We start from the raw sequence: 22,970 nt of genomic DNA, 5'->3' as shown, positions 1-22,970 counted from the left end.
ATCTGCTGGGTGGAAAAGATGCATGGAGCAGCCTCTGCTTTAAGAGAAAGTATTTTTAAAATCACCTTCCTACATGTGATTAAATTTAACCTACATGGTATTAATGCAAAAACACTCACTCAGAATGAGTCACATACACAATGACTCTCTCTCTCTCTCCCTCTCTCTCTCTTTCTCTGTGACACTGTAATTTAAACAGATATTTCACCCAGATCACTACTGTATGTATCATAAATAAGGAGGTCACATGATGACAATTCTGAGCCCAAAGTGAAGATAAAGCAGTGAAATGATCATCTGAGCTTTGTTCACATCTGACCAAGCCGCCTGGCCAGCACAATCCTTATTGATCGCCTCTTGGCTTGAGTGTCCCGACATCACACGTCTACTGGGCCCTGATACCTGACACCAGCCAAGAAGCAAATGACTGCTGTGTCGTTGACAGATTTGCAGGACATCTTGAGAGCGGGGTCATAAAATAAACCGGGCAATTACATCCTCAGAAATATTACAATTTTGTAGGCTCAGATTCCAAAGTTCACGTTTCTCACTGGAAATCATGTTAACAATTTATTTTAATTGAATATAATTTATGAAAAAGCTTGAAGCTCATCTTGGAAATTGGTGATGATTTCACAGTTTCCTCCAAACACTAACTGGTAGTTTTAGACATGATTTCTTCTCATTTAGACCACTACGCACTGATTTTGCTTTAATATGCTACTTCACAGCTGAGACAGACAGGAAATATGACGAAAGACAGAGAGAAGTGGGTGGTGGGGGTCCCCTAATAACAAAAGATCCCCTGCTGGACTTGAACCAGGGACACTGTGGCCATATGGCACGAGCCGCAGACCACAAGTCCTCAGGGATGCCTTTAAATTTGTGTCTTTCAAGTTGAATGTCAGCTTTGGCCATAACTCGGACGTGATGGGGAAGACCTGCAGTTAGCTGATAAAGAGAATATTTTCCCTCACCAGGTGAATCCTCTGACCTCAAGAACTCCCCTCGTCTGTATTCCTGTATGAATAAGTGAAAGCAACATCAGAGTCCTCTTCTCTCTTTTCAGCTTAGCCATTATGTTTCTCTGCTGGATTTACACACAAAACATCCACACGCAGAGGACACATTTTCATTTTCTTGTAGCTGAGAGTGAACGGGTGAGATTGATGTAATAAGTGGCCTAATAGGAGCTTTTCCCGAATTATGTTTTCACCAACAAAGCAGAAAAATAAGAGACTGCATGCTCTTTGTGTGTGTGTGTGTGTGTGTGTGTGTGTGTGTGTGTGTGTGTGTGTGTGTGACAGAGAGAGAGAGAGAGAGAGAGAGAGAGAGAGAGAGAGAGAGAGAGAGCTGGCTGCATATTCTCCTATACAACCTCTGATGTTTACACTGGAAAATACTAGTACAATTACACAGTCTGTGTTATCTCTTAATACCAGCATAGTGTTTGTGTCTCTGGTTGAGAAAGCTTAAAAAAAGCCCACATCCTTGCAGCAGACTGGTAAATGTCCTGTTCTTTACTAATAAAACACTGCATATTGTTTTATTATTTCATGTTTTACAGTGCCAGCCAGTGGTTTAGATTTCATCAGATATCATGCAAAAAGCATATTAAATATCATCCTAAATCCAAACCTCACTGTTCTGTTATTCTGTGTTATTCTAACCAGGTCAGAGACAATACAATAAAAAGCCACTAACAGATCTAAATACTACTTGGAATCATCAAATCGAACCACCCACACACATCTTGAATATCAGCCACCTTAATTTATAGAGCCAGTCAGCTCTTACAATAGATGACAGTGTGCTGCATAATATGAGGCGGTGGTCAGCTGTCTTCCTTAAAGCAAACCTCTCCATTGCTCCCTTAAAGAACCATACCAGTATTTCTGTACACATACTGTGTTTTTCAAATTTATGCCCTAAAATTTAGAATATGTGACGCTACTTTCCTACTGGTTTGCATTTATTCCAATATGGTAGGAAAATCCATTAGCAGCGTTGAGTACAGAGACAATATATTTAATGTCTGATCTCATGAGCTTCAATGATTTTTGCAAACATCTGCTTATTCTGAATTTGATGCAGCAACATGTTTCAAACAAGTTTGGACAGGAGCAAGTAAAGACTGGGAAAGATGTGGAATGCTCCAAAAACACCTGTTTGGAACATTCCACAGGTAAACAGGCTCATTGGTAACAGGTGATAGTATCATGATTGGGTATGAAAGGGGCATCCTGGAAAGGCTCAGTCGTTCACAAGTGAGGATGGAGAGAGGTTCACTGCATTGTGAACACATGATTGTTTAAAGGATATTAGTACATGGGCTCAGGAACACTTTGAAAAACCTTTATCGGTAAACACAGTTTGTTTGCAAATGATTGCATTCTGAGTCCCAACAGTTTTTTGGAATCGATGCTGTATGTATCACAGTCCTGGATCTCACAAGTGGGATATTTTAGTTATTCAGCGGTTCAAAAAATCTGTTACTTGAAGAAAATACGAAAACACCAAATGATAGCAATCTTCTCAGCAACTTGTAAAACGGGCAGTACAATGTCGAGGGATGAAAGGGGACAAAACACGATTCACTCCTATCAAGAAAGGTCTCTTCCTTTAAAGTCATTTCAAACCATTAAAAACCAGAAGTGGCATCAGAGCTGTTTGTTGCTCACCTGATTAGTTCTGCTGCTGATAACCAGACGCTGAATCATTCTGGTTTTCATCACTGTTGGAGAGCCTGTTTTCTCTATCACATGAGTATATAAATGGAAAACAAGGGTTTCAGGAATGCTGCAAAAAATCTAATCTTTAATACATCAGCATGGTTTGTGAAATGGTAGCTGTAAAGTAAAATAACTCTTGGTGCTTTTCAGTCGTTCAGTCGAGCACCCCCCCCTGCATTTTCCTCCGTGACACTGACATTGTTTTTTTTAAAACAGGATCCTTCATGCACCCTGTAGCCATTAAAGCTTGTTGTGTGTGACAAATTGTGCTGTGTCATGGCCATGGCTGGTAATGGCTGAGACCTTCCTCTCCACTGTTCAAGATGGCTGCCCTCCAAGATGATGAGCATGGGGGAAAGTGGGAGCGGGGGGGGGGGGGGGGGGGGGTCGAGGAAAGGTCATCAAGCCATAGATACAGAAGGTCGAGGTATCTGAAAGGTAACTGCAGTTCATAGTTTTTGTTGTAAAATTACAGCAGCGGTGTTTCTGTCTTCTTCTTCTCTCTGTCTGTGTTTATCTGTCTGATATAATTGCTGCACACACAGACTTTTTGCCTGAGCCCCCCTGCAGACTCATGAAATTCAGATGAGTTGAGTCTTTCTTTAACTCAGCTGTCAGATCAGAGGCAGCTGTGTGGACGGCAGCTCCACACCCTGATCTCTCTCTTTGTCTCATCTTTTTGCCTCAACATGTTGCTTTTTACCTCATATTTACTTCTCATATCTCATTGTCATTGCCCTTGTTGTTGCACAAGTTATTGCACTGTTTTAAGTGTTCACCTAGCGCACACTCAGACATGTGGGTGGTGGGGGGTCCCTCTTTGAATATGTTGTCTTACAGTGTCTTTCTCTCTCTCTCTCTCTCTCTCTAAACTGAATACTGAGAGTTTCCCTTGTATTCCCTGAGGTTGGTGAGGTAGGCAGTTTTGGGAGACCTGCATGTCTTTGTTTGTGTACATACTTGGATTCTCTAAATGACAGCTAAGGAGCTAAGTTTTTTTTTAAATGGAAAATACCGTTTGATAATGGTAAAGCATAAATGTGACCTTAGTGGTCACTTGTAAGTTTTCTAGGACTGCTTCTTCTTTACTTTATTGTGGTATGTCAAGCTTTGATGGGCTCATTACTGGCCCCTGAAGCTGGGGGGCTGAAAATACCCCGAGGTGCTCAATAGTTGTAAGGGATGTTTTTCCCCCAGTGCCAGGCCCATGAATGAAAGATATTTTAATTTTTGTACAGCAGCTATTCTTATTCTGTCATTATGTTAAAATTTTGACTTATTTCATTGAAATTATGCAGCTATTGCCAGAGGGGAAATGTTCACAGTATGTCCAAACCAGCATGGCCATTAACACAAACAAAAACACCAGTGGCAGTTTGTCATTAGACTTGCCATTGCTTACTTCTGCTATCCAAAACCAGAAACTGGATAATATATTGTCACCTTTATATAAACACAACATCTAAGCTCATCAGCTGTTGGTGAGTAGTTAGCTAGCTGCAATAATTAGCATTACCTGTCAAGCTTAGGCTTGCAGCTAGCCTGACCTTTGAAGACCTTTAAAACATTAATCATGTTTTAAAGGTCTGCATACTCACACAGGTGTTTTCAGTTAGTAATGCTGATTAGACGTCTGGGACCAGCTCTGCTCTTCTTATATCCGAAATTATTCATAATATCGTCTAATTGTTGAACTATTAAATTGAAATTCATGCTCAACACTTAGTCAAAGCTAGCATTAGCCTGCTAATTAACAATGACACATTTCTATTAAAGAGTATAGGAGGTCATTGAAAATCGTTGACATATGTGACGCCTAATTAAAATGCTGTTTAGTAACGTAAACTGAGCAGATTTTGAAAACCAAAAACACACAACTAACAAACTAAATGAAGAAATTGTATTGAGAGCTTAGTGTAATTGCATGCATGTATGAAAACACACTCCCTGTTCTTCAGATAAGCCTTCGCAGGTAAAACAAAGTCATATCATTGACAGAGGATTAGCTGTCAAAGTTAAAATATCATTTGGCCTATTGTAAAACTGATTTTTGGAAGCTAGCTTGTGATGCTACAATGACTTCCTGTTACACTGTTGGTTGCTTTTGATTGAACAGCGCTAAATATGTTTGCTTGCATGTATTTGTTAAGTTTTAATAGTGCAACATGACTTCAAAAATCACTAGTGTCAATGTACAAATAGATGGTGCAACCAACTCTGCTTATTTGGATGGACCCACGCAAAATAGCCCATAGATCATCAAAATTTGATCTGAACATTGTGTACCTGTGTTTAAAATTAATGGTGCAAGCAAGGTAAGAAACAGAAAAACATGTTCTACCATGCCTGTGATGTGCATGTAGCAACTATGCACCTTGATTAATTAATTGGCCAGAATACAAACGCAGATAGCAGTGACTTCAGCTAAAAAATCGAGAGGTCATCTGTCAACAGTCTCCAGTCTAGTTGTTCTTAATTCTGTCTTCTGGGCTCATAAAGAGGAACGGGAGGTCAGACTAATAAAAGACTCTTCCTAAGAGGGATTGACGTGCTTTCCTTTCCAGTAATTGGCTGCGGAAATCGTGAAAGCGTAGAGTAATTGCATGTTGCTGTGTTTTAATTAGTGCTGAGGCTTATTGCACGCTGCTTCCCCAGGTGGCCTGCAAATTCGCCACACACTAAGCCAAACAGCCACCACTAGTCTGTGGAGCAGGGCCGTGCATCACCTTACACTGAACAGATGATTGCTGGATAAAACATTTTACATCCACATCCCATGAAACCTAAACCTGCACACGGCCGTCTGTGGGCTGTAGAGACAAAAGTGAAGTCACTAAATGCCCAGTGGTGTATTTTTCCTAGCGAGCTTTTATCTTTCATACATGCATTGCAGTACATATCTTTTTCAGTGTGTGTCCTTCACTTCGCATTCCTCCGATGTCTGAGCTAGCCACTTAAGGCACATTTAATGTAGTGGAAAAATGGCCAGTGTAATTATCTGCTTCTATGTGGTCTAGCAGATGTTCATGCTGTAGAAATTCTCAGTAATTAGTGTTTAAATGATGATGCGATTTCTTATGAGTATATTTTCAGTTCGGTTTTATGCAAACCCATCAGTTTTATGCATAACCATCAAAGTAGCGCTTTGCCAAGAACTCCCTGTTAATAAGTTGTGGTGAAATGTATTACATACAGTCACATCTGAGCAGCTGTTAAGCCGCAACAGTTGTCCAGCAACCACATCCAAATATACTGGAAAAACGACTGATTGTATTATCTTTGCGTTGATCATTTGAGCACACACATGCACACGAGTTAATCTTTTCCAAGTTCAAAGCTCTTTTATTTGACCAGAGAACAGAATGATAATAAAAAACGTAGCAATCAATTTACAGCGAATGCTTCTGGTCCTAAATAACATTCCAGTCAGGACAAATGAGGTCTGCCCGGAAAGCCGCATTAGGCACTTGTCGACATGCTTTGTAGAGTTGAAATCAGAAAGAAAAAATGAAAAACTTGTCATTTTTAACCAAATGTTGGGTGTCAAGTAAGGCCTAATGGGCTGGGACAGTGTTGAAAAGAACGTGCTTTTATAATTCAGATTTATTCATTCAAATTTTGTCTCTCCACTGTTGCCCGCTGCTCGGCATTATGCCGTGACGGTGATGTGTGGATCTGCCTGCCAGATTATTTCTTGCCAAATCTCTGGGGTACAGCCATACTCCAGATCTGACCGGGGGCAGCCTCCCAGTCACGGGACTGAATCTGATCCTCCGACACCACCTGCCCTCTGGAGCCGCGGCCAAACCTGCAAGGGAGGAGAAACTGTTGTGATCCAGAGAAAAATATGGCTTAAATCAGAGCCTTTTCATTTTGTGGATCTTAGCAGGAACAACCACACAGAAACATGGTTTTGATGAGGGATAGACATGGATACATAAAATTCACAAGCAGCAAATATAAAAGAATCATGTCTGTTTTGCTCCTTCACTGTCTCTAACTGGTCAGAGAGGGAAGTTGCACAAGAAGTGGTTAAAGGTAAAGTATAGAACAGTTATATTCACAAATTTAGTTCAAAAACATGGTCTGCTCTTTGTTATAAAGGAGGTGATTGGTTGCTGTATCACTTTCACTAACAAACCCAAGTACATGATATTCAGATATGGTCCATATGGTACTTTGTGTCATTTTAAAATGCAGACATGGAAAATAGTTGCAAATGGGGAAATGGATTTTCATTGTGTCTGCATTTGGAGCTGCGAGGATTAGTCAATGATTGAACAACTATTTGGGTAGTCGCCAATTTTCAAGCCAAAATGGCAAAAATAGTCTGATTCCAGGTTTAAAAATGAAGATGTGAATCTTTGGTTTTTCCGCCGTTGGTCGGACCAAACAAGACATTTGACGACGTCACCTTGAGCTCATTTTTTACTTTTTTGACTTTTTTTTATGTTTTACACACCAAACAATTGATCGCCGATATGATCTGTAGATTATTTGATAATGATCCTCCCCTAAGATTATTTACTTGTGACAGTAGCCATTAGTGCATCTTGCGTGAAATGGTTGGGTATCTCTAACAGTAAGCAGGCATTGTTTGTATTTATTTATAAAGCGCTTGAAAGCAGCATGTCATCATACATCACTTCCTTATTAAACTGGTTTCATATTCAGCATTTGAACACAGTTCTACCAAAATGTCCATCATTAAGAACAAGTGCTCTTGAATATTCTTAACTGTTCTGTTGTTGTTTGTCTTCTCGTTTATTACTTTTGTGAATGAATGAATGATTCATTAGTAGCAGTCCTACTTGCATGGCTCTTGCGGTAAAATATGCTTTGATGCTGAAATCTGAGATATTGAGAGACAAAGAGCTATTAAATAGGTTTTTTTTCTGAAAATCCTCATGTGATATTAACATGGCACTGGGCAATGCAGCGAATGTTATTTTTACCCAGATGGAGCGAGCCTCTGGTACTTGTATTTATTGTCACATTTTTCCACAGGAGAATTGATAAATACTTGGTTTTCAATGAGTGCTGATAAGAAACTGCTGTTTAGAAGGTTGAAATGGTGATTACTTATTTCCTGTGGGATGGTTTTGTGTGTGTGTGTGTGTGTGTGTGTGTGTGTGTGTGTGTGTGTGAGAGCGCGTGTGTGATAAATCCAGGCTCCGTAATGGTACTGACCTCTGTGGCTGATGGAGGACAGAGTTCCTGGTTTCTCTCTGAGACCCGAGCAGCAGCGCTCTCAGCACTGCGGTCAGCAGGCGGTCATCAATGCTGTTATCTATGTTTTCACTCTCCTGCACAAACACGCGCAAAGCCTAGTATCAAAAAGCTTGCATTCTGTTTTTGGATTTAAAAAAAAAGCCAGGAAAATATCTCGGGAACAACAGGCGCCATAACTGCATTCAATTTTGGGTTGTAACACAAGCCCTGGGGGTTGTAACTCCAGCCAGTCAGTCCTGCTGTGGCAAGGCACCTTGAGATGTAGATATGAGTGTTCAGAGGTAAAGAGCTGTATCTCATGCCCAGCCAAGAATCCATCCAAGCTTATCTTTATGCAAAATAAAACCCAGATCTGTCTGTCTCTGCACGGCACAATGGGAAAACGTTACATTTTTCCCTGTGATCTGAATCCTCCTCCTCTGACTGTCTGTTGACCCCAGAATATATTACAGTGTATTTCACACTCTTGCATGAAGAGGAGCACTATCTGAAATCTAAATGGATTGTGTGATTTAGCTTGTCTCACTTGATAAAAGGGCTCGAATCCAATTTACATACTTCATCACATGGAGTGACAGACTTCTCTGGAAATGTTGGCAGGACTTCTGGTTGTGCACAGAATTTCTCATTCAGTCTAACGCGGCACAGACAGTCCATATTTAAATCCTGCCTGGGGACAGACAGTATATTTTAACACATATCCATGTGTGGCTGAGATATGTTTCATAATTAGATTTTTATTTTCAGATGCCAAAATTATTTTGGCAGACTGGATGTAACACGAATGATGTGGTAAAACAGTGTTATTCTACTCGTATATTTTCTTGCCACAGCTACACATCAAAGCGTTCAGACGATAATTAAATACCTAAAATGAAAAAATTGCTATTCAAGTTTGTGAGTGGTTTGCTGTCTCACCAGCCCCAGCAAGTGGTCGGCCATGTTCTCCTCTGAGCCTGGCAGGATGTCATTTTTGTCCAGGCTGCCTTGGATGTGAAGAGCCCGACTGACGCCAGCCATCGCCATAATCAGAGCCAGAAGAGTCACCACCGCAGCTGTGTCCATGGTCTCAAACTGGGGAGGGGGTCAGATGAACGCTGATGACAAAGGGGAGATTTGGGTTGTCCGATTACACCTGTTGAGTTCAAAGGCTCGGCTCCTGGAGGACAGAGGAGAGACTCGTCCTGCTCAGGGTTCAGTGTCCTCTTTGTGCAGGGTCCTTGGTAAATTCGGGGGTGGTGACATCCTCACCCGGTCTTTTATACACCTCGCAGTCCCTGGCTGGAAACCCCCGGGAGATCTGGAGAAGGATGCTACTGTACAAAGGGGAACAGGGGACAGGACAGAAGAAGAACCATCCACTAATATGAGACTTAACCAGGTCCATTTAGCGGGATCAGGACATTAGTGATGACTGAGCGCCAGAGTGCGTTATTATGTGGCCCTTGGGGTGGTGAAACACGGCTCTCCCAGTTATTAAACAGATAAATCCCTGCAAATGGACTCTGATCCACCAGTCCCTGTTGTCCAGTAGTCCGCAACTCATGTACATAGAAACAATGTGTGAGAACACTCATTACCCACTTAATTACACGCCAAAATTAAACAGATTAGTCTGGACTTATGTGATCTATAGGCAGCAAAGCAACAAATCTAAAAAAACGTCTTTTAAAGCCGAAAAACAAAGCCGAAACAAAAGAGTCACAAAAGGAAAAGACAGGGAGAGTGATGCATTCACTGCCTGTTAATGTTCATAAACTAGAGAACGCCTCAGGGTTTACAGTGATGTTACCGGTTCACTCATCAGAGCAGGATTAACCTCAGAGTTTGTGTCCGGTGTCTCGTTTTGCAGCGTAGACTGAATTATCCACCATCATGCTGAAGAGAGCGTGTGCACGTTTAATTTTCAGGGAAATGAGATGAGAAAGGTTTCACTGGAAATGCTTCACACGCGCTCTCCAGATGATTATTGTCACAGATGTGAAGCACACTGTGGTTCAACAGTAACAGTATGGGGTCATCAGAACATTTGCTTACACGGTGAAAGAGACTTTTCATTAGTGTTTGTCTTAACGTGCTGATGAAGGGAATTCAGAAAGAAGCTCTTCATCAGTTAAACGTCAGCTTCCATCACTTTGTTAATTTCAAACAAAGACAACTTCAGGCTTGATTTGTGAGAATGACGCTGGCTTTATTGGTGCCACTGTGGGTTCACTTTGTCTCTGTCTTTGTGTGTGTGTGTGTGTGTGTGTGTGTGTGTGCATGTACAGCATGTCTTTGTCTGTTTGTGTGCGTGTGTGTGTGTGTGTGTGTGTGTAATAATTAGTCACTTCCTCAATACTGGATGAGACATCAACAGATTTAGCTCATCAAAGTGCCTAATGGGTGACAATCCGCTTAAACTGCAACACATAGGCTACATACACACACACACACACACACACACACACACACACACACACATATAGTCTAACTGTCCTGGTTTAACTGCCATGGCAACAGGATGACATCTTAAGGCTTCTGAGGGGAATTAGTTTTCATTACTATAATAAGATCATAAAACATACGCTTTTGGATTAGACAAAAATCTGATTCACTCACTCTGATTTAAAAAGGTAACATTTATGTTTAATCTGTTGTGCTCAAAATTAAGTTATACTTAAATATGACTATACACTGACTGTCCACTTTATTAGGTCAACCTGGACAGTTTAATACAATCCAATGTAAGTGTCCTGCCGCAAAGTTTCCTCTTATGAAGCCTGTGATGATTAGTTTTTGCTGACACCCTCATAGAGGTGTTCATTGAATTATGTGTTTTAGCAGTGAGATTCATAGCGTTATACTGAGAAGTGTCTGTAATATTCTGTCTTTGTCAAGTAAATAGGAAAGAAAAATCTAGAATAACCTCTCAACATAATGTAGTCCAGTGTGTAATTCACACATTTCCAACAATGTCAACAAAAACTGAATATTATAAACTTTGTAAAGGTAGAATTCAGATCTATTGTATTGAATTTCAATAGATTGTAGCTAAAGGTGAACCAAAGCCAACATTACAAATGCAAGTAAAGGTTACATAATTACCATCAGTCATGTCTTTTGTTGAAGACTTCACTTGTATGTCAATACAACAACCATGCCAATTGTATCTTAAACATTAGCTTTCATAATTCTTGGTGTTCAGGGAATACTTCCGCAAGTTGAAGAAATACTCTTATTGGATTTCTTGATAAGAGTAAGAAAAATGGAGTGATACCGCTCTCATATCTGTCTGCTCAATATGAAGCTACAGCCGTTTAGCTTAGCTTAAAGACTCGAAACAGCTGGAAAGAGCTCTCATTTGTTTAATCTGTACAGAAACTGAAAACCAAAATATTTTTTTTTTACTCTGATTTTTGTCCTAGCTGTTTCCTCCTCTTTATGCTAAGCTAAGCTAAGATTAGACAGATATGAGAGTGATACAGAACTTCTCGTATATCTTATTAATAAAATGTCAAACTAGTCCTTTGCTCCCACATTATAATTAAGTGTATTCATTTGATTATTCCTGCTGAGTGGAATGAACAGTTAAGGTTTTTGGTTAATCAGGTGCATTTCTTTTCTTAAGTGCTACCAAGAATATTATCAGTGTATCCACATTAAGGTGTTGAGTCAAAAATATTTTGATAATCCTCTCTGAGAAGCTGAATAAACCAGCATCTTAATGCTCTAAAATTGCTGGAAGCCCCAGCTTGATACATAAATAAAATAGCATAAATAAAATTAAAAAAAATAGCTGCTATACATAAATAAACAGCTGCTGTAGAGTTTCATATTCCTTCATTGTACAGCTGAGAGATGTATTCAGTCCAACCATCTTCTTCTTTCTTTATTTCTTTTTTTTCTTTTTTTTTTTTACTGTGCTGCAGCACTCATGTAAAGTCAAAGTCAAACACCTCTCTCTCACACCTCCCACTGCTTCAGACGTGTTTTTGTAACTGGACCTCAAGGAGAAGACCATGTATGACCAATTTAATCATCTCCCTGCTGGTATCCAGTTAGAACAGGAAATGAGCTGAGGATTTAAAGGTCATAGCTATAACTATGTGGCTGACCTGTAGTTTTCTTTTAATGAACCAGAGCGCAGAGTGAGGTCCTGGACTTTTTCATATCCTGATGATGATGATGGTTGTTATTGAACCACTGTCAGTTTCTTGGTCACTTGTTATTGTTTCATTTTAGTCACACACACACAAACACAAGATCTATGTATTTTATCCACAGAAATAAAACAAAATACCTTCATGAGGATTTACATTTCAAAGCAAGTTTTTTGCAAAATGCAGCAAACCCTTTCATTTATGTGCCATTAATCTCTGTCCTTGTGGTGTAATATGTCTCTCCTCCTCAGTCACACTGCAAGGCTATGGGCAACATCACTATTAAAAATAATGCAAATTTATTCCATACAAGTGCTGTTATTGTAATTGTTTTTGTTCAACACCTACAACGATGACATTTACATGATATATCATTATTAATTTCTCATGTGTCACAGAAAAATGCCAAATATTAGAGGCGTATTTCAGGTTTCAGCCCTTTGCCTCCATCTAGTGTTCTCTGAGTGAACTGCAGGTTTAACAACTCAAATACTGGTACAACTGGCCAAAATTCAACTGAGAATGACACGACTTGGGTTATGTTATGGGTTTATTTTGTTTCCTTTTATTGTATTTACAATGTTAAAACAGTGCAGCCAAACATGAAATAAATAAAACAACTGACTCATGGAAAACAAAAAATATGAAGGAACTTCAGAACAGCAACAGGAGCTTCATGCAGCTAATACAAGATTGTCCAGCAATACCTCAAAAACAAGCTGACTTCATGCTTTACAGCCACTTCATCGATCCAAAAAACGTTTGTCCGGTTCGTTGCCGACATATTCCACTTCAAATCTTGTCTCCTCTCTTTGTGTCGTGTAAGTGTTGGAGGGATGCTTGTCCACAGGTGTCCAACAAATGCTTCAGCGCAGCATGATCTCATTTGCAAGTTGCCTTCTGTTCTTTACCAGCAGCTCTCAATCTGCCACTTTCACCATAAGGCACTTGTATGCAGTTAGAAATGTTAGTACTGAAATGAATATACTATCCGTCCCCTGGCTGGCACAACTGGAGCACATTACCAAGAACAGTGTGAGAAGCAGGTTAATATGATATGCAGCTGAGAAGTGTGAAAACTGTTTATGCAAAGATCGTGATGTCTGCTGCTGAAATATTTTTTACATCTCAGTGAAAAACAGAAAGGTGGTGTTGCCTCAAAGCCTCATAATTTAGACGTATCTGATTCAGTTAATCTGAGACCACGTTTTCACACTTAATCCTTTTTAAAAGTGGGGGAAAAAAATTGCATGTATGAGTCTGGAAATCCATTCAAAACTCAATTTTTGGTTCAGAAACCCAAATGCTTACACTTAGGCCATATTTTAAATATTGCTTCCTTTTTCAGACTTATTTGGAGTCATGCAATAACAGCTCTATGGCCGTGGCTCTCATAGGCTGTACTGTGGTTTTGTTGTTATTCAAGTTCACTCAGGTAATATACATTTGATGTACAGTACATTTGGTTGACATATTGACAAAAAAATTAAAAAGATACTGACACAAAAAAGTCTCTTCTTGAATAAGGATGTACAAAAACCATCAGGTGAACTTGAATGGCATTTTCAGCCGGCCCAGAGCAATCAGCAAGCCCAGATGACAACACATTCAGTGTTGCTTACTTTACTTATTGTACATCAACTGACATTTTCCCAAATGTTTCACCAGTGCTACTAAAAGAAAATCCCAAAACATCATGTACATTAAAAAATCCTTTTTTCATTGCCCATATCAGTCGTCAGTCTTACAGTAGTTAAGGCAAAAAGTAGTCTTTGTCGCGGGCAGTGGCTTCTTCATCAACAATGTCCAGTGTGTCTGTATGCGTCTAATATTATACTGTATATTTGTGCATTCATGCATGTATTTGAGTTCTGTCATCAGTCAAAACTGATGACAGACAGTGAAGTCCATGTGAGCATCGGTGCTCCTTCTGCAGGCTGTGAAACATATTGCGCAGCTACACTGATTCTAATTCTTGTTGCTGGCCTTCAGCATTTACTGTAAAATGTTGATATAGATGCACAGTATAAATAGACTATAGAAGGCCAGCCATCAGCGGGCTACAGTATGGCAGACTATAGATCCAGTCACAGTGTAACAGGCCACCAATGTGGAAGTACTGACACAGTACAGAGTGCACAAGATGTCATGATCTCAGTCTATGTGCACTTTTTTAGTCCATTAGCTCCAATGCAAAGACAGAATGAGTGCCACACATGGTGATTTGAAATAATTCAGTCAGTCAGTGCTTAGGGAGGGAGTTATGAGGTCCCGTCGCTCCAGTGCGTGGCCCATTCCTTTTTATGGACAACTCCTGACTTCTCAGTCTGGAACTGTGGCCGGTCCTCGCGAGGAATCTTCACTGCGTGGTACTGAGGCAATTTGTCTTTGTAGTGGGCCCGCCGGAAGAAACCGCACTGTCGGCACAGGAAAGAGGAGAGTAGGTAGGAGTGCAGAAGGAGGGAAGAGAGGGAGGGAAGGAGGAATGGAGGGGCAGAAAGGAAGGAAATAAATCAATTAAGTGATGCCACATATAAGAAAGTGATTGCAAACCATGTGCACTTGTCTGCCCTCGTTTCAGTAGATAAGGTGGTCTACTTTCCAATATCATGCCTAGCAAGAAACATATAAAATGCCATTTATTCCACTAAAGTAATGTCTTTTACTTCATCTCAGACAGTTCAGAAGAAAAAGTAATTATCTGGTGACCTTGTGCAATCGAGGTGACTTTTTAATAAAGAGGAACATCCACACAAAAAGCACATCCACATGCTCTGCATTTCTACTTCAGCATACTTTCACGAAAGTGCCCTTTATTAACACACCAACACGCTGCCAAAGTGCCATTATGAAAAACTGCACATATTAATACAAACCACAGCACCGACTTATATTCATGAAAAGTTGATTCTGGCACCTGAAAAAGCCACTTTGTCATGTGATGCAAGTCAACTAGGCGTGTTAATCGATTGAAAAGCGCATGACAGGTTCATCATGAAAATGAATATACTTCATAGACTGGTGCCAGAATGAACAAGTGTAGATAATAAATGGTAATGCTGAGAGCACAACACACAGCACAGCAGGCATCTGAAAGCCCTGAAAGAAAGATGGCTTGATGGTGTTCAATATACACAAATTAAATAGAGAGACAATACTCAATAAAGGAATCAGTTTTGATTTCATTTAGACAATGAACAGCACATTTTTGCTATTTGTTATCGAATAAGAGAAAGCACCACAGGTGTACAGGTTGCTTCAGCAAGTGTCTGAAAGGTTAAAGAAATAATATGAATAAGCACAGCTCGATGGATACCATAATTGGAAGTGACCATTCACTAAACCCCTCCCACAAACAGCGATTGTCCAATCAAAGCTTAGCAACTGTAACTAGCAGTCAGTCTAACTCTGAATTTTCCACAGATAATTGAGGTTTTTTTTAGCCAAGAGAAAGTATAATTAATCAACTTAACAGTGTGTTTGTCAGCTCCACTGTGAGCTGTGAAAACTAGCAGGCTTACTGTCTACAGTTGTAACCTAACTTTAACCTAACTAGCATTAGCATATTCAAATGCAAATATCATTAACGCTAGCTAACTATAGCTACCTACATTTTGTTGTAAAAAGCCCAGTTCATGACGAGCACATCCACTGTGTAGCATTTCTTCACTGTATGCTAAATAATTCATGCTTCATGCTATCAGTGTTGACGCTAACATTAGCAGCTCTGTCTTCTTCTTGGCATCTTGTTACATTTGGTAAGGTTTACACTTCAATTTGAATCAACTTCATTTCTTCTTCAACATCAAGTGGGAAACTCACTTTCAACTCTTGGAGCTCACGATAGCTTAACTGGCTAGCTAGTAAGAGCTGATGAAATCTGCTAGCACAGTCATTTTAGCCAGCAAAATAATAAAAAGCCTTCCTTTGTCTGCCTCTCACTGAAATCATGGACCAATTCTTTCTAAAATTACTAAGCATTTTAAGTAACCACAGTGTAAAATCTGCCAATCTTCTCACTGCTAATGTGCAATGCCAGAACTGACTGTTTGCCAAGCATAGCAACAGTAACACAGGAGGGCGGGGCTTAACAAATGGCAATCATCCTCCATCTCACTGCTACTTGGTGTGTTTTTGTTATTAAGAGTGCCGAAATGTGCTAATATTTCATACTATAATGAACACCACCAGCCACATCAGAGTGTTTCGAGGAACAAAGCAAATGTGGTCAAGAATTTTTACCGCTTGGAGGGAGAGGAGGAGGGGAGAGCAGGCCAGAATGAAATATTCTTTATATTATAGTTCTGACGCCTGCTTCTCCACCTCCGAGGGTTGGACCCCCAAATGGGCGCGGTAGTACTCCGTCTCATAGTGTCGGCGCGGCTCACTGCGTTTGAAGAACCCACACTGGGCAACAGATCACCACAAGGAAGTGCCGGGGGAAAAAGTAAAACAGGGGAAAACAATGGGAAATGAAATAGGATGGGGAGTCAGGGAGTCAGGGAGTCAGGGATAGAGAGTCCCCAAAAGGAAGCAAGAGGAGACAAATCAAAAGGGATGACACACAGAGGACAAACACAAGTACAACAGAGGAAAGGAGCAGATGAAAGTGAGCTGGAAGGAATAAAATGATTATAGGACAGAACAGAACAAAGCGGATAGAAATAACTGGACTACCATGGAAAATGATGAGAAAATGCCACAATAATAATGGCCAGTGAGGTGATCAGGGATGAAGTCTGTTTACCGATACTTGCTATTGAAGTAAATGTTACTTCTCCATCTTGAAGACAAAGCATTGAGTCTGTTGGGACTTTGCAACACAGAGCAGAAGGTGTATAGCGAGTACAAGTGCAGCTACAGTAAGATATTCTGTGCATGCGTGCATGTGTGTGTGTTACCTTCCACAGTATGCAGACCAGTAGAGTCAGCAGCAGGATGCCTGCCAGGACGGCGATGAGGATAATCCACCAGGGGATCCAGTACTGGTCAGCAAGACCAGGCTCAGGATAGATCATCACTGGAACCTGGGGGGATGGGAGGATGCAATCGAAATGGAAAAATCTGAGATATTTATATCACTGCTAGAGGGAGTCAAGCCACAGTCACACATGCTTGTATTAAGAGTTTATGTACATAAGAAGACATTTGAGTACCCAACACTAACATAGATTGACATGTACTAAGTACCTGTGCAGCTGCATCCTTGAGGACCAGATGTTTGATGCTGGACTTCACGGTGATGTTGGCTCTGACCAGCAGCTCCAGAGCACTGACTGCTGGAAACTCCTAAGAAACAGAGAGAAGTACAATGATCAAAACTTTAATATTAATACAGTATTAATATTTCAGCCAATATCGTGCTCATAGATTTTGGGTGAACCCATCACGTCATATAAAACATGCAAATATACCTTCACACTTGATGCTAAATTCTGTTGTTCTGTAACCTGGTCTTATTTCTGTAGTTTTGATATCTGAAAGCCACGTTATTGGATGTTCAAGGCCAAAGTTAACACCATGTCGAATGGAAATTTCTTGTGACTGCAGCTGAATATTAAACTTGCAGCTGCAGGTGAGTCAGTGGTCGAAGCTGACAGCTGTATTCACAGTTTCTGGCTGCTGTAACATCAAAGCTTCATTCTGTCAATGCACTTGCAGCAGTTATCATTCATTCACTTGCAGTAGATCCATGTGAGGGCCAGCAGCAGCTGAAAATGTAATGTGCAGGGTTTTTTTTATTTTTTATTTTTTATTTTTTACCTCTATGAAGCTGCTGTTCCATAGCCTGGCGTGGATCTTGAGGACAGCCTGACCAGAGAAGCTGTGGAGGGGACACTGAAACAGGACACAGCGTGCTGACCCCAGGAGACAATCCTGCAGGACAAAATGACAGCTGAGTACTCTGGGGATTTTTTCTTTTCTCAAATGAACTGCAGACAGACAGAAGCAGCCATAGAAGTAGTGAAAAACAGAAGTAGAAAAGCCTGCATCATTTGTTTTCTTGATGTATATTTTGGGCGTGTTTATATGCAGTGGCTGGAAATCAATAAAACATGTTTTGCTCCTCACCAGTTTGAGTGACTTGCGTCTTTCTGAAGCTGCCACAGCTGGGGTGGTTCGTCCCATGTCGCCTTTTGTCATCACTTGACCTTCATCCTCCGGGTGGGAGCGGCGCGTTCGCCCCGCCTGGATGAAGAGGGACATTCATACAGGCAGAGATAGATCAGCATATGAAAATGGTTGACTTATGCTCAAAAAACAAACAAAACAATAACTGTTAGTCTGGACAGACGTAGCAGTGTACAAATGTAGAACAGGAGGACGATGTCAAAGTCTTGATCTATTTCATGCTGCTGCATCCAAAAATGAAATGAAAAAAGACATCTGCTCTCCTTTTCTAACCAATTTTCCATGAACTGGATGGAAAATGAGACATGTTAAATGAGGAAAAGCAGTGTTTTTGTCATCAAACTTAAGTATTCGAGCATGAGTACTTGACTTCTCTCCAGTCTGTTTCACTGTGAATAAGAGAATGTAGGTCAAATAAAGAGGTTTTCTATTGCATTGTATTATTTTTGGAACATAAAAATTGAGATTGAAGTAAAAGTTGGCCAGAATACCCACAGTGTGCTTTTCCAACTGCTGAAGTGAGGAATTCCCGGTTCAGAAATGGTGGACCTGTGATCCATGGGCTTACTAAGAGGAAGCGCTGACACTTGGCCGTTTAGCATTCAAAGCATTTAACCAGCTCTTATCATGGATGCCAGTGAGAAACCTTAAGGTCGGGTCACTTAATTTAGAAACCTTCCAGGCCAAAAAAAAACATTGACAGCACCTTCTTTGGCAGTCGGCCTGGATGCAGACTGAGTGGAATTTATTTTCAGTGAAAACAATGTGCGTGTTGAAATATGATTTCTTGCTGCTCTGACTGTAAAATGAACTCTGCTCTGCTTACCATGTGATTGACAGGCTGTGGAAGCTCTGCAGGTGAGGAGCTGTGTAGCGTCAGAGGATTCAAGGCCCCTGATGGGGTGCACTGTGTGTCTGGGTGACCCTCAAACTTCAAGCTGGCAGGATACAGGAGCCATTTCTCATTGGTCAACTCGTATGGCCACATGATGTTGAGGAAGGCCGAGCCGAGCGTCTGTAGAGCCTGCCCAGGATTCGCAACCTGATGTAGAAAAGAAATATAAACTCTGATGATGGCGCAGTTTTCCTGAGTGATCTCAAGCATACACACACACAAACACACACACAGGTTTCTCACCACAAACTCAAAATCCACAGGGCTGCCGATGTCCTCCAGACTGGTCATGGCACTCTCTCCCTTCACTGTCCCACTGAAGAACAGCTGGTGAGGACGAGCAAGCCTGCAGCAAAAACACGATCACACAGCTGCATACACACTCATACAGCTTCATACGGCCTCATTGGTACGGGAGCTGTCCTTCTTAAAGCCACAAGCAAACCAGGAAGTACAGCATGAATCATAATTTCTCGACCAGCGAGGGAACCAATGTATAATTGCCCAGCTGACTAATGGCACACATTCCCAGTAAAACATCATAAAGCACCAATGAAGAGTTAGAACTGGCTGATAATGGCTGAACATATGTGACAATGTTAATCTAATGTGGAATAATGTGATTTTAAGCTTAATGCAAAGGGAGAACAGAGGAAAATGTTAATGCTGACAGTTTAGGTAAACTAACCCAAGATAAAGCAGTGGTTCTATGTCACATGCAGTTCTACACTTTGGTGGAGAGACTGTGCTGGTTTCACTCACCCGCTGACAGACAGAGGGAGCTCTATCACAACTTTAGCAAAAGCTGTGACTGGTGTCAGGTCAGGCTGCTCGCTGATACTGAAGACAAAACCATGAACGGACACTGCGATCAGAGGATTATTCAGTCTGAACAAGTCAAATATCTGCAGTTCATAATCCCTGCTGAGTGTGAGCGAGTCCATCGTGGTGTCATGTGACAAAAGAAAAAGGGTCGGGGCTTACGTCGTCAATAGAAGATCTGCTGTCAAGTCAGTGGTCTCGATTGTGATGTTAGATGTGCTCAAGTTGATGGAAAACTTCAGCTGAAGAAAGGAACACGTAATTCAATATTTCAGACGTGATAAGTGAAGACAAAATAATGACATGCAATTCCACTTAATGCTGATGAAGGCATGACTAGTGTCAAAGTAAGCTGACTTTCTTCCACACTGCAGGAAAGAAATATCAACAGGTGTGAAAGTATAAGCAATTATTTAACAATTTTTATAATCTTTATATTTAACAAGTGTCACCTTTCGATCCTCCACCGTTGTGTTTCCTTACCTTCGTATCTCGTTTCACAGGGTTTCCCAGGTCACATTCTACTTGGGAGCCATTCTGGTTTGCTTGGCATCTCATCTACAATCAGTCAGAATATCAAACAAATACGATCAGTAAAAACAGAAATCCAAACATGTTTCCGGTATCTCTTGTCACAACAGATTTCTCCTCTCAGATACCTGTGGTGGGACCCTGGAGCCGGCATACGACAGAGTGTTTGGGAGGGAGATAAGCAGCTGAGCGGCATGGGCGTCATCTCCGTCCTCCTCAGGGTTTAGGGGGTCAGAGGGCATGTTGGTGACGGTGATCTCCAAAACCACCAACCGCTGGTCTGACAGGGAGAACACCTGCACGTCATCTTCATCTCTACATGAGGAGGAAGAGGGTGGAAAACACACATTTACAGATGGCAAGAAAACGCTCAACAAGGGAAATATCATTGCAGTAGCTGTAATAGTCTGATAAGTCCGCTCACAAGAGACATGAGGAAATGTAGTGGTGGAATGTGGCTAAGTACATTTAGTCATGACATTTTAGCTCCTGAGTTCAACAGTGAGACCCCTTCAATGGAGCTCCCTGTAGAAATAATACTTATTTGTTGGAAAGTGAGAGACAGAAGCATTTTCCCACTGCATACACATAATTGTTTGTGTTTTGAGGTATAGGTTGAGCACCAGCCACCAGCTCACACAGATCAAGCTCTTGTACTAACTTTGGCAAAGGGGTGAAGAGGTCGGAGGTCAGAGGTCGTGTTCCAAACTGGTAGCTCAGCCTCAGGTTGCTCTGGCAGATTTTGTCATTTCCGCATCCCTCTCGCAAGAAGTTCACCTTCAGAGGGGAAATGAGATGGACGTGAGGACTTTTTTTGTTCATCCATTTATGCTGTTAACCGAAATTCATGTTTTCTACGTCATATTTTTGGCTTTAACCAGCCTTGACAAGCCCGACTATGTCTCTTAAAGCTCCACGTGTTTGTACGCTGATCTACGGGCAAATGGAGCCCATTAAAATCAATCAGAAATATAAAATTCTTGTGCTTCCTTTTAGTCACAGACCTCAGAGTGCAGTGTATTAGAGGGGGACACATTCAGCACAGGCGCCAGCTTCTCCAGCTTCTTGGCAGCTGAGTGTCTGCGTGGTGGCACAGGCTTGATAGTGTGGGTGATCGCCAACGAGATGGGACGCAGTTTGTCCCGGATGCTCTCCTGCATGGACAAAGATTAGTGGACAGAAGATATGGTCAAAGAGCTTGTGCATGGTGCAAAAGAGTGGGGAATTATTGCAGCATTTTGCAAAATATGTCAAAATATTAGATTAAAAGTAAATTGTTCAGTGCCCTGAAATTCAGCAGAAAAAGCGGAAAATGATTTCAACACATAATAACAAACTACAGTAACAACTGACGTGGAGCTGGAAGCCAGCAGTGGCGCACGCAGGGTGACGCTGACGATGCAGCTCCACTTCCTCTGTCTGAGTGTACTCCGGCTCCAGGGAGCTGCGGCCCAGGAAGGTGACGCGGTGCGGGAGGCCCAACTTCCTGCGCTCGGTGTCGGCTTCAAAGTGCACCACCAGGGCTTGAAGGGAGTGAAATGGGAGTGATGCATGAAGAGAGACGGAGAGATGGGAAAAACAGAAATGTCAGGACACACACAGAGAGCACTTAAAGAACCCACCGGGGGCAGAGCATATATGAAACCTCCATCTAAGGGAATACGGTATTACACAGCTGTGATTTAATCAAAATAAAGCCTCATGTTAAGCCACAGATAAGGTTACTTTCCACTGTAAATAGAAATAACTGCTGTCACTGAAGGGGTGAGCTGATGTCCCACATGAGAGAAGAACAAAAATGGTTGTGACTTACTAATGTGTGGTGAGTAGTGTTCTGGGTGGGCTGTGAAGATGAAGCAGGCCTTGACCTCCACGCTAAAAACAGCAGACCGTGGAAAGTTACAACAAAACATTACTTGTGTTCTGTTTTTCGCATCAGTTTTATTGATCAAGGTGTTTTTTTTTTTTCTTAAAACTGGGTTTAGTTCGTCATCCTGAATGGTTGTGACATTATTACTCTTACCAAACTCCATCTCTGCCCTTGCAGTTGTTCTGCTCCAGATCAATGTACTGAGGGTTGATCGTTATTTCCCTGACCACATGGATGACTGGACGAGACCTTAGGGATGCGCAATAACACAGAGAGATGTGTAGGCAGAAGAAATCATGACTAAATCATGCTACAAAAAGACTGTGGACATGCACTATTTATGATGAGGCTTTTATTTTGTGTGTGTGTTTAATGTCTGCTTTGACTTGGATTTGTTTCCTGTCAAATGCATCTCATTTGAGTTTTTAAACTGTTTGTATTAAGATACACATATTCAACATTAACTAGCTGCTTATTAGCACGCATATTAGTTGCATATCGTTGCTTTATCAGTCATTGTAAAGCACTTATTAATGCTTTGTTCTGGCAGTAATTAGAAGGTTATTGAGGGAAAACTCTTAGTTAATGGCCGAGTAGTTGTAAGATATGGTCAT

At 41.2% G+C, this 22,970-nt stretch overlaps 2 protein-coding genes across 3 annotated transcripts in view; both read right to left on the bottom strand.

Annotated features, from left to right (window-relative positions):
- Positions 1–6,051: 6,051 nt before the first annotated feature.
- On the bottom strand, positions 6,052–9,195 carry npffl (neuropeptide FF-amide peptide precursor like). Its single transcript, XM_076750621.1, has 3 exons — positions 8,883–9,195; positions 7,923–8,038; positions 6,052–6,540 (listed from the first exon to the last, which is right to left on the bottom strand). The coding sequence occupies exons 1-3, from the start codon at positions 9,027–9,029 to the stop codon at positions 6,420–6,422; spliced, it is 384 nt and encodes a 127-aa protein (XP_076606736.1). The 5' UTR covers positions 9,030–9,195; the 3' UTR covers positions 6,052–6,419.
- A 3,445-nt stretch (positions 9,196–12,640) lies between these two features.
- Positions 12,641–22,970, bottom strand: part of itga7 (integrin, alpha 7) — a 32,062-nt gene continuing 21,732 nt past the window's right edge. For both annotated transcript variants that reach the window (XM_076739835.1, XM_076739842.1), the window contains 16 exons: positions 22,510–22,605; positions 22,300–22,361; positions 21,840–22,009; positions 21,491–21,640; positions 21,148–21,263; positions 20,615–20,801; positions 20,439–20,513; positions 20,118–20,197; positions 19,896–19,973; positions 19,377–19,479; positions 19,065–19,280; positions 18,179–18,295; positions 17,870–17,983; positions 17,297–17,395; positions 17,008–17,133; positions 12,641–14,523 (listed from right to left, as the gene is read on the bottom strand). In XM_076739835.1, coding sequence (XP_076595950.1) covers positions 14,368–14,523; positions 17,008–17,133; positions 17,297–17,395; positions 17,870–17,983; positions 18,179–18,295; positions 19,065–19,280; positions 19,377–19,479; positions 19,896–19,973; positions 20,118–20,197; positions 20,439–20,513; positions 20,615–20,801; positions 21,148–21,263; positions 21,491–21,640; positions 21,840–22,009; positions 22,300–22,361; positions 22,510–22,605 — 1,945 coding nt within the window. In that variant the 3' untranslated portion in view covers positions 12,641–14,367. The remainder of the gene's footprint in view (positions 14,524–17,007; positions 17,134–17,296; positions 17,396–17,869; positions 17,984–18,178; positions 18,296–19,064; positions 19,281–19,376; positions 19,480–19,895; positions 19,974–20,117; positions 20,198–20,438; positions 20,514–20,614; positions 20,802–21,147; positions 21,264–21,490; positions 21,641–21,839; positions 22,010–22,299; positions 22,362–22,509; positions 22,606–22,970) is intronic.

The sequence above is a fragment of the Chaetodon auriga genome, chromosome 2 (genome assembly GCF_051107435.1).
Source record: "Chaetodon auriga isolate fChaAug3 chromosome 2, fChaAug3.hap1, whole genome shotgun sequence".
Classification (NCBI taxonomy): Eukaryota; Metazoa; Chordata; class Actinopteri; order Chaetodontiformes; family Chaetodontidae; genus Chaetodon; species Chaetodon auriga.
The sequence above is the reverse complement of the archived record's forward strand: the minus strand, read 5'-3'. Positions and strand labels throughout refer to the sequence as shown.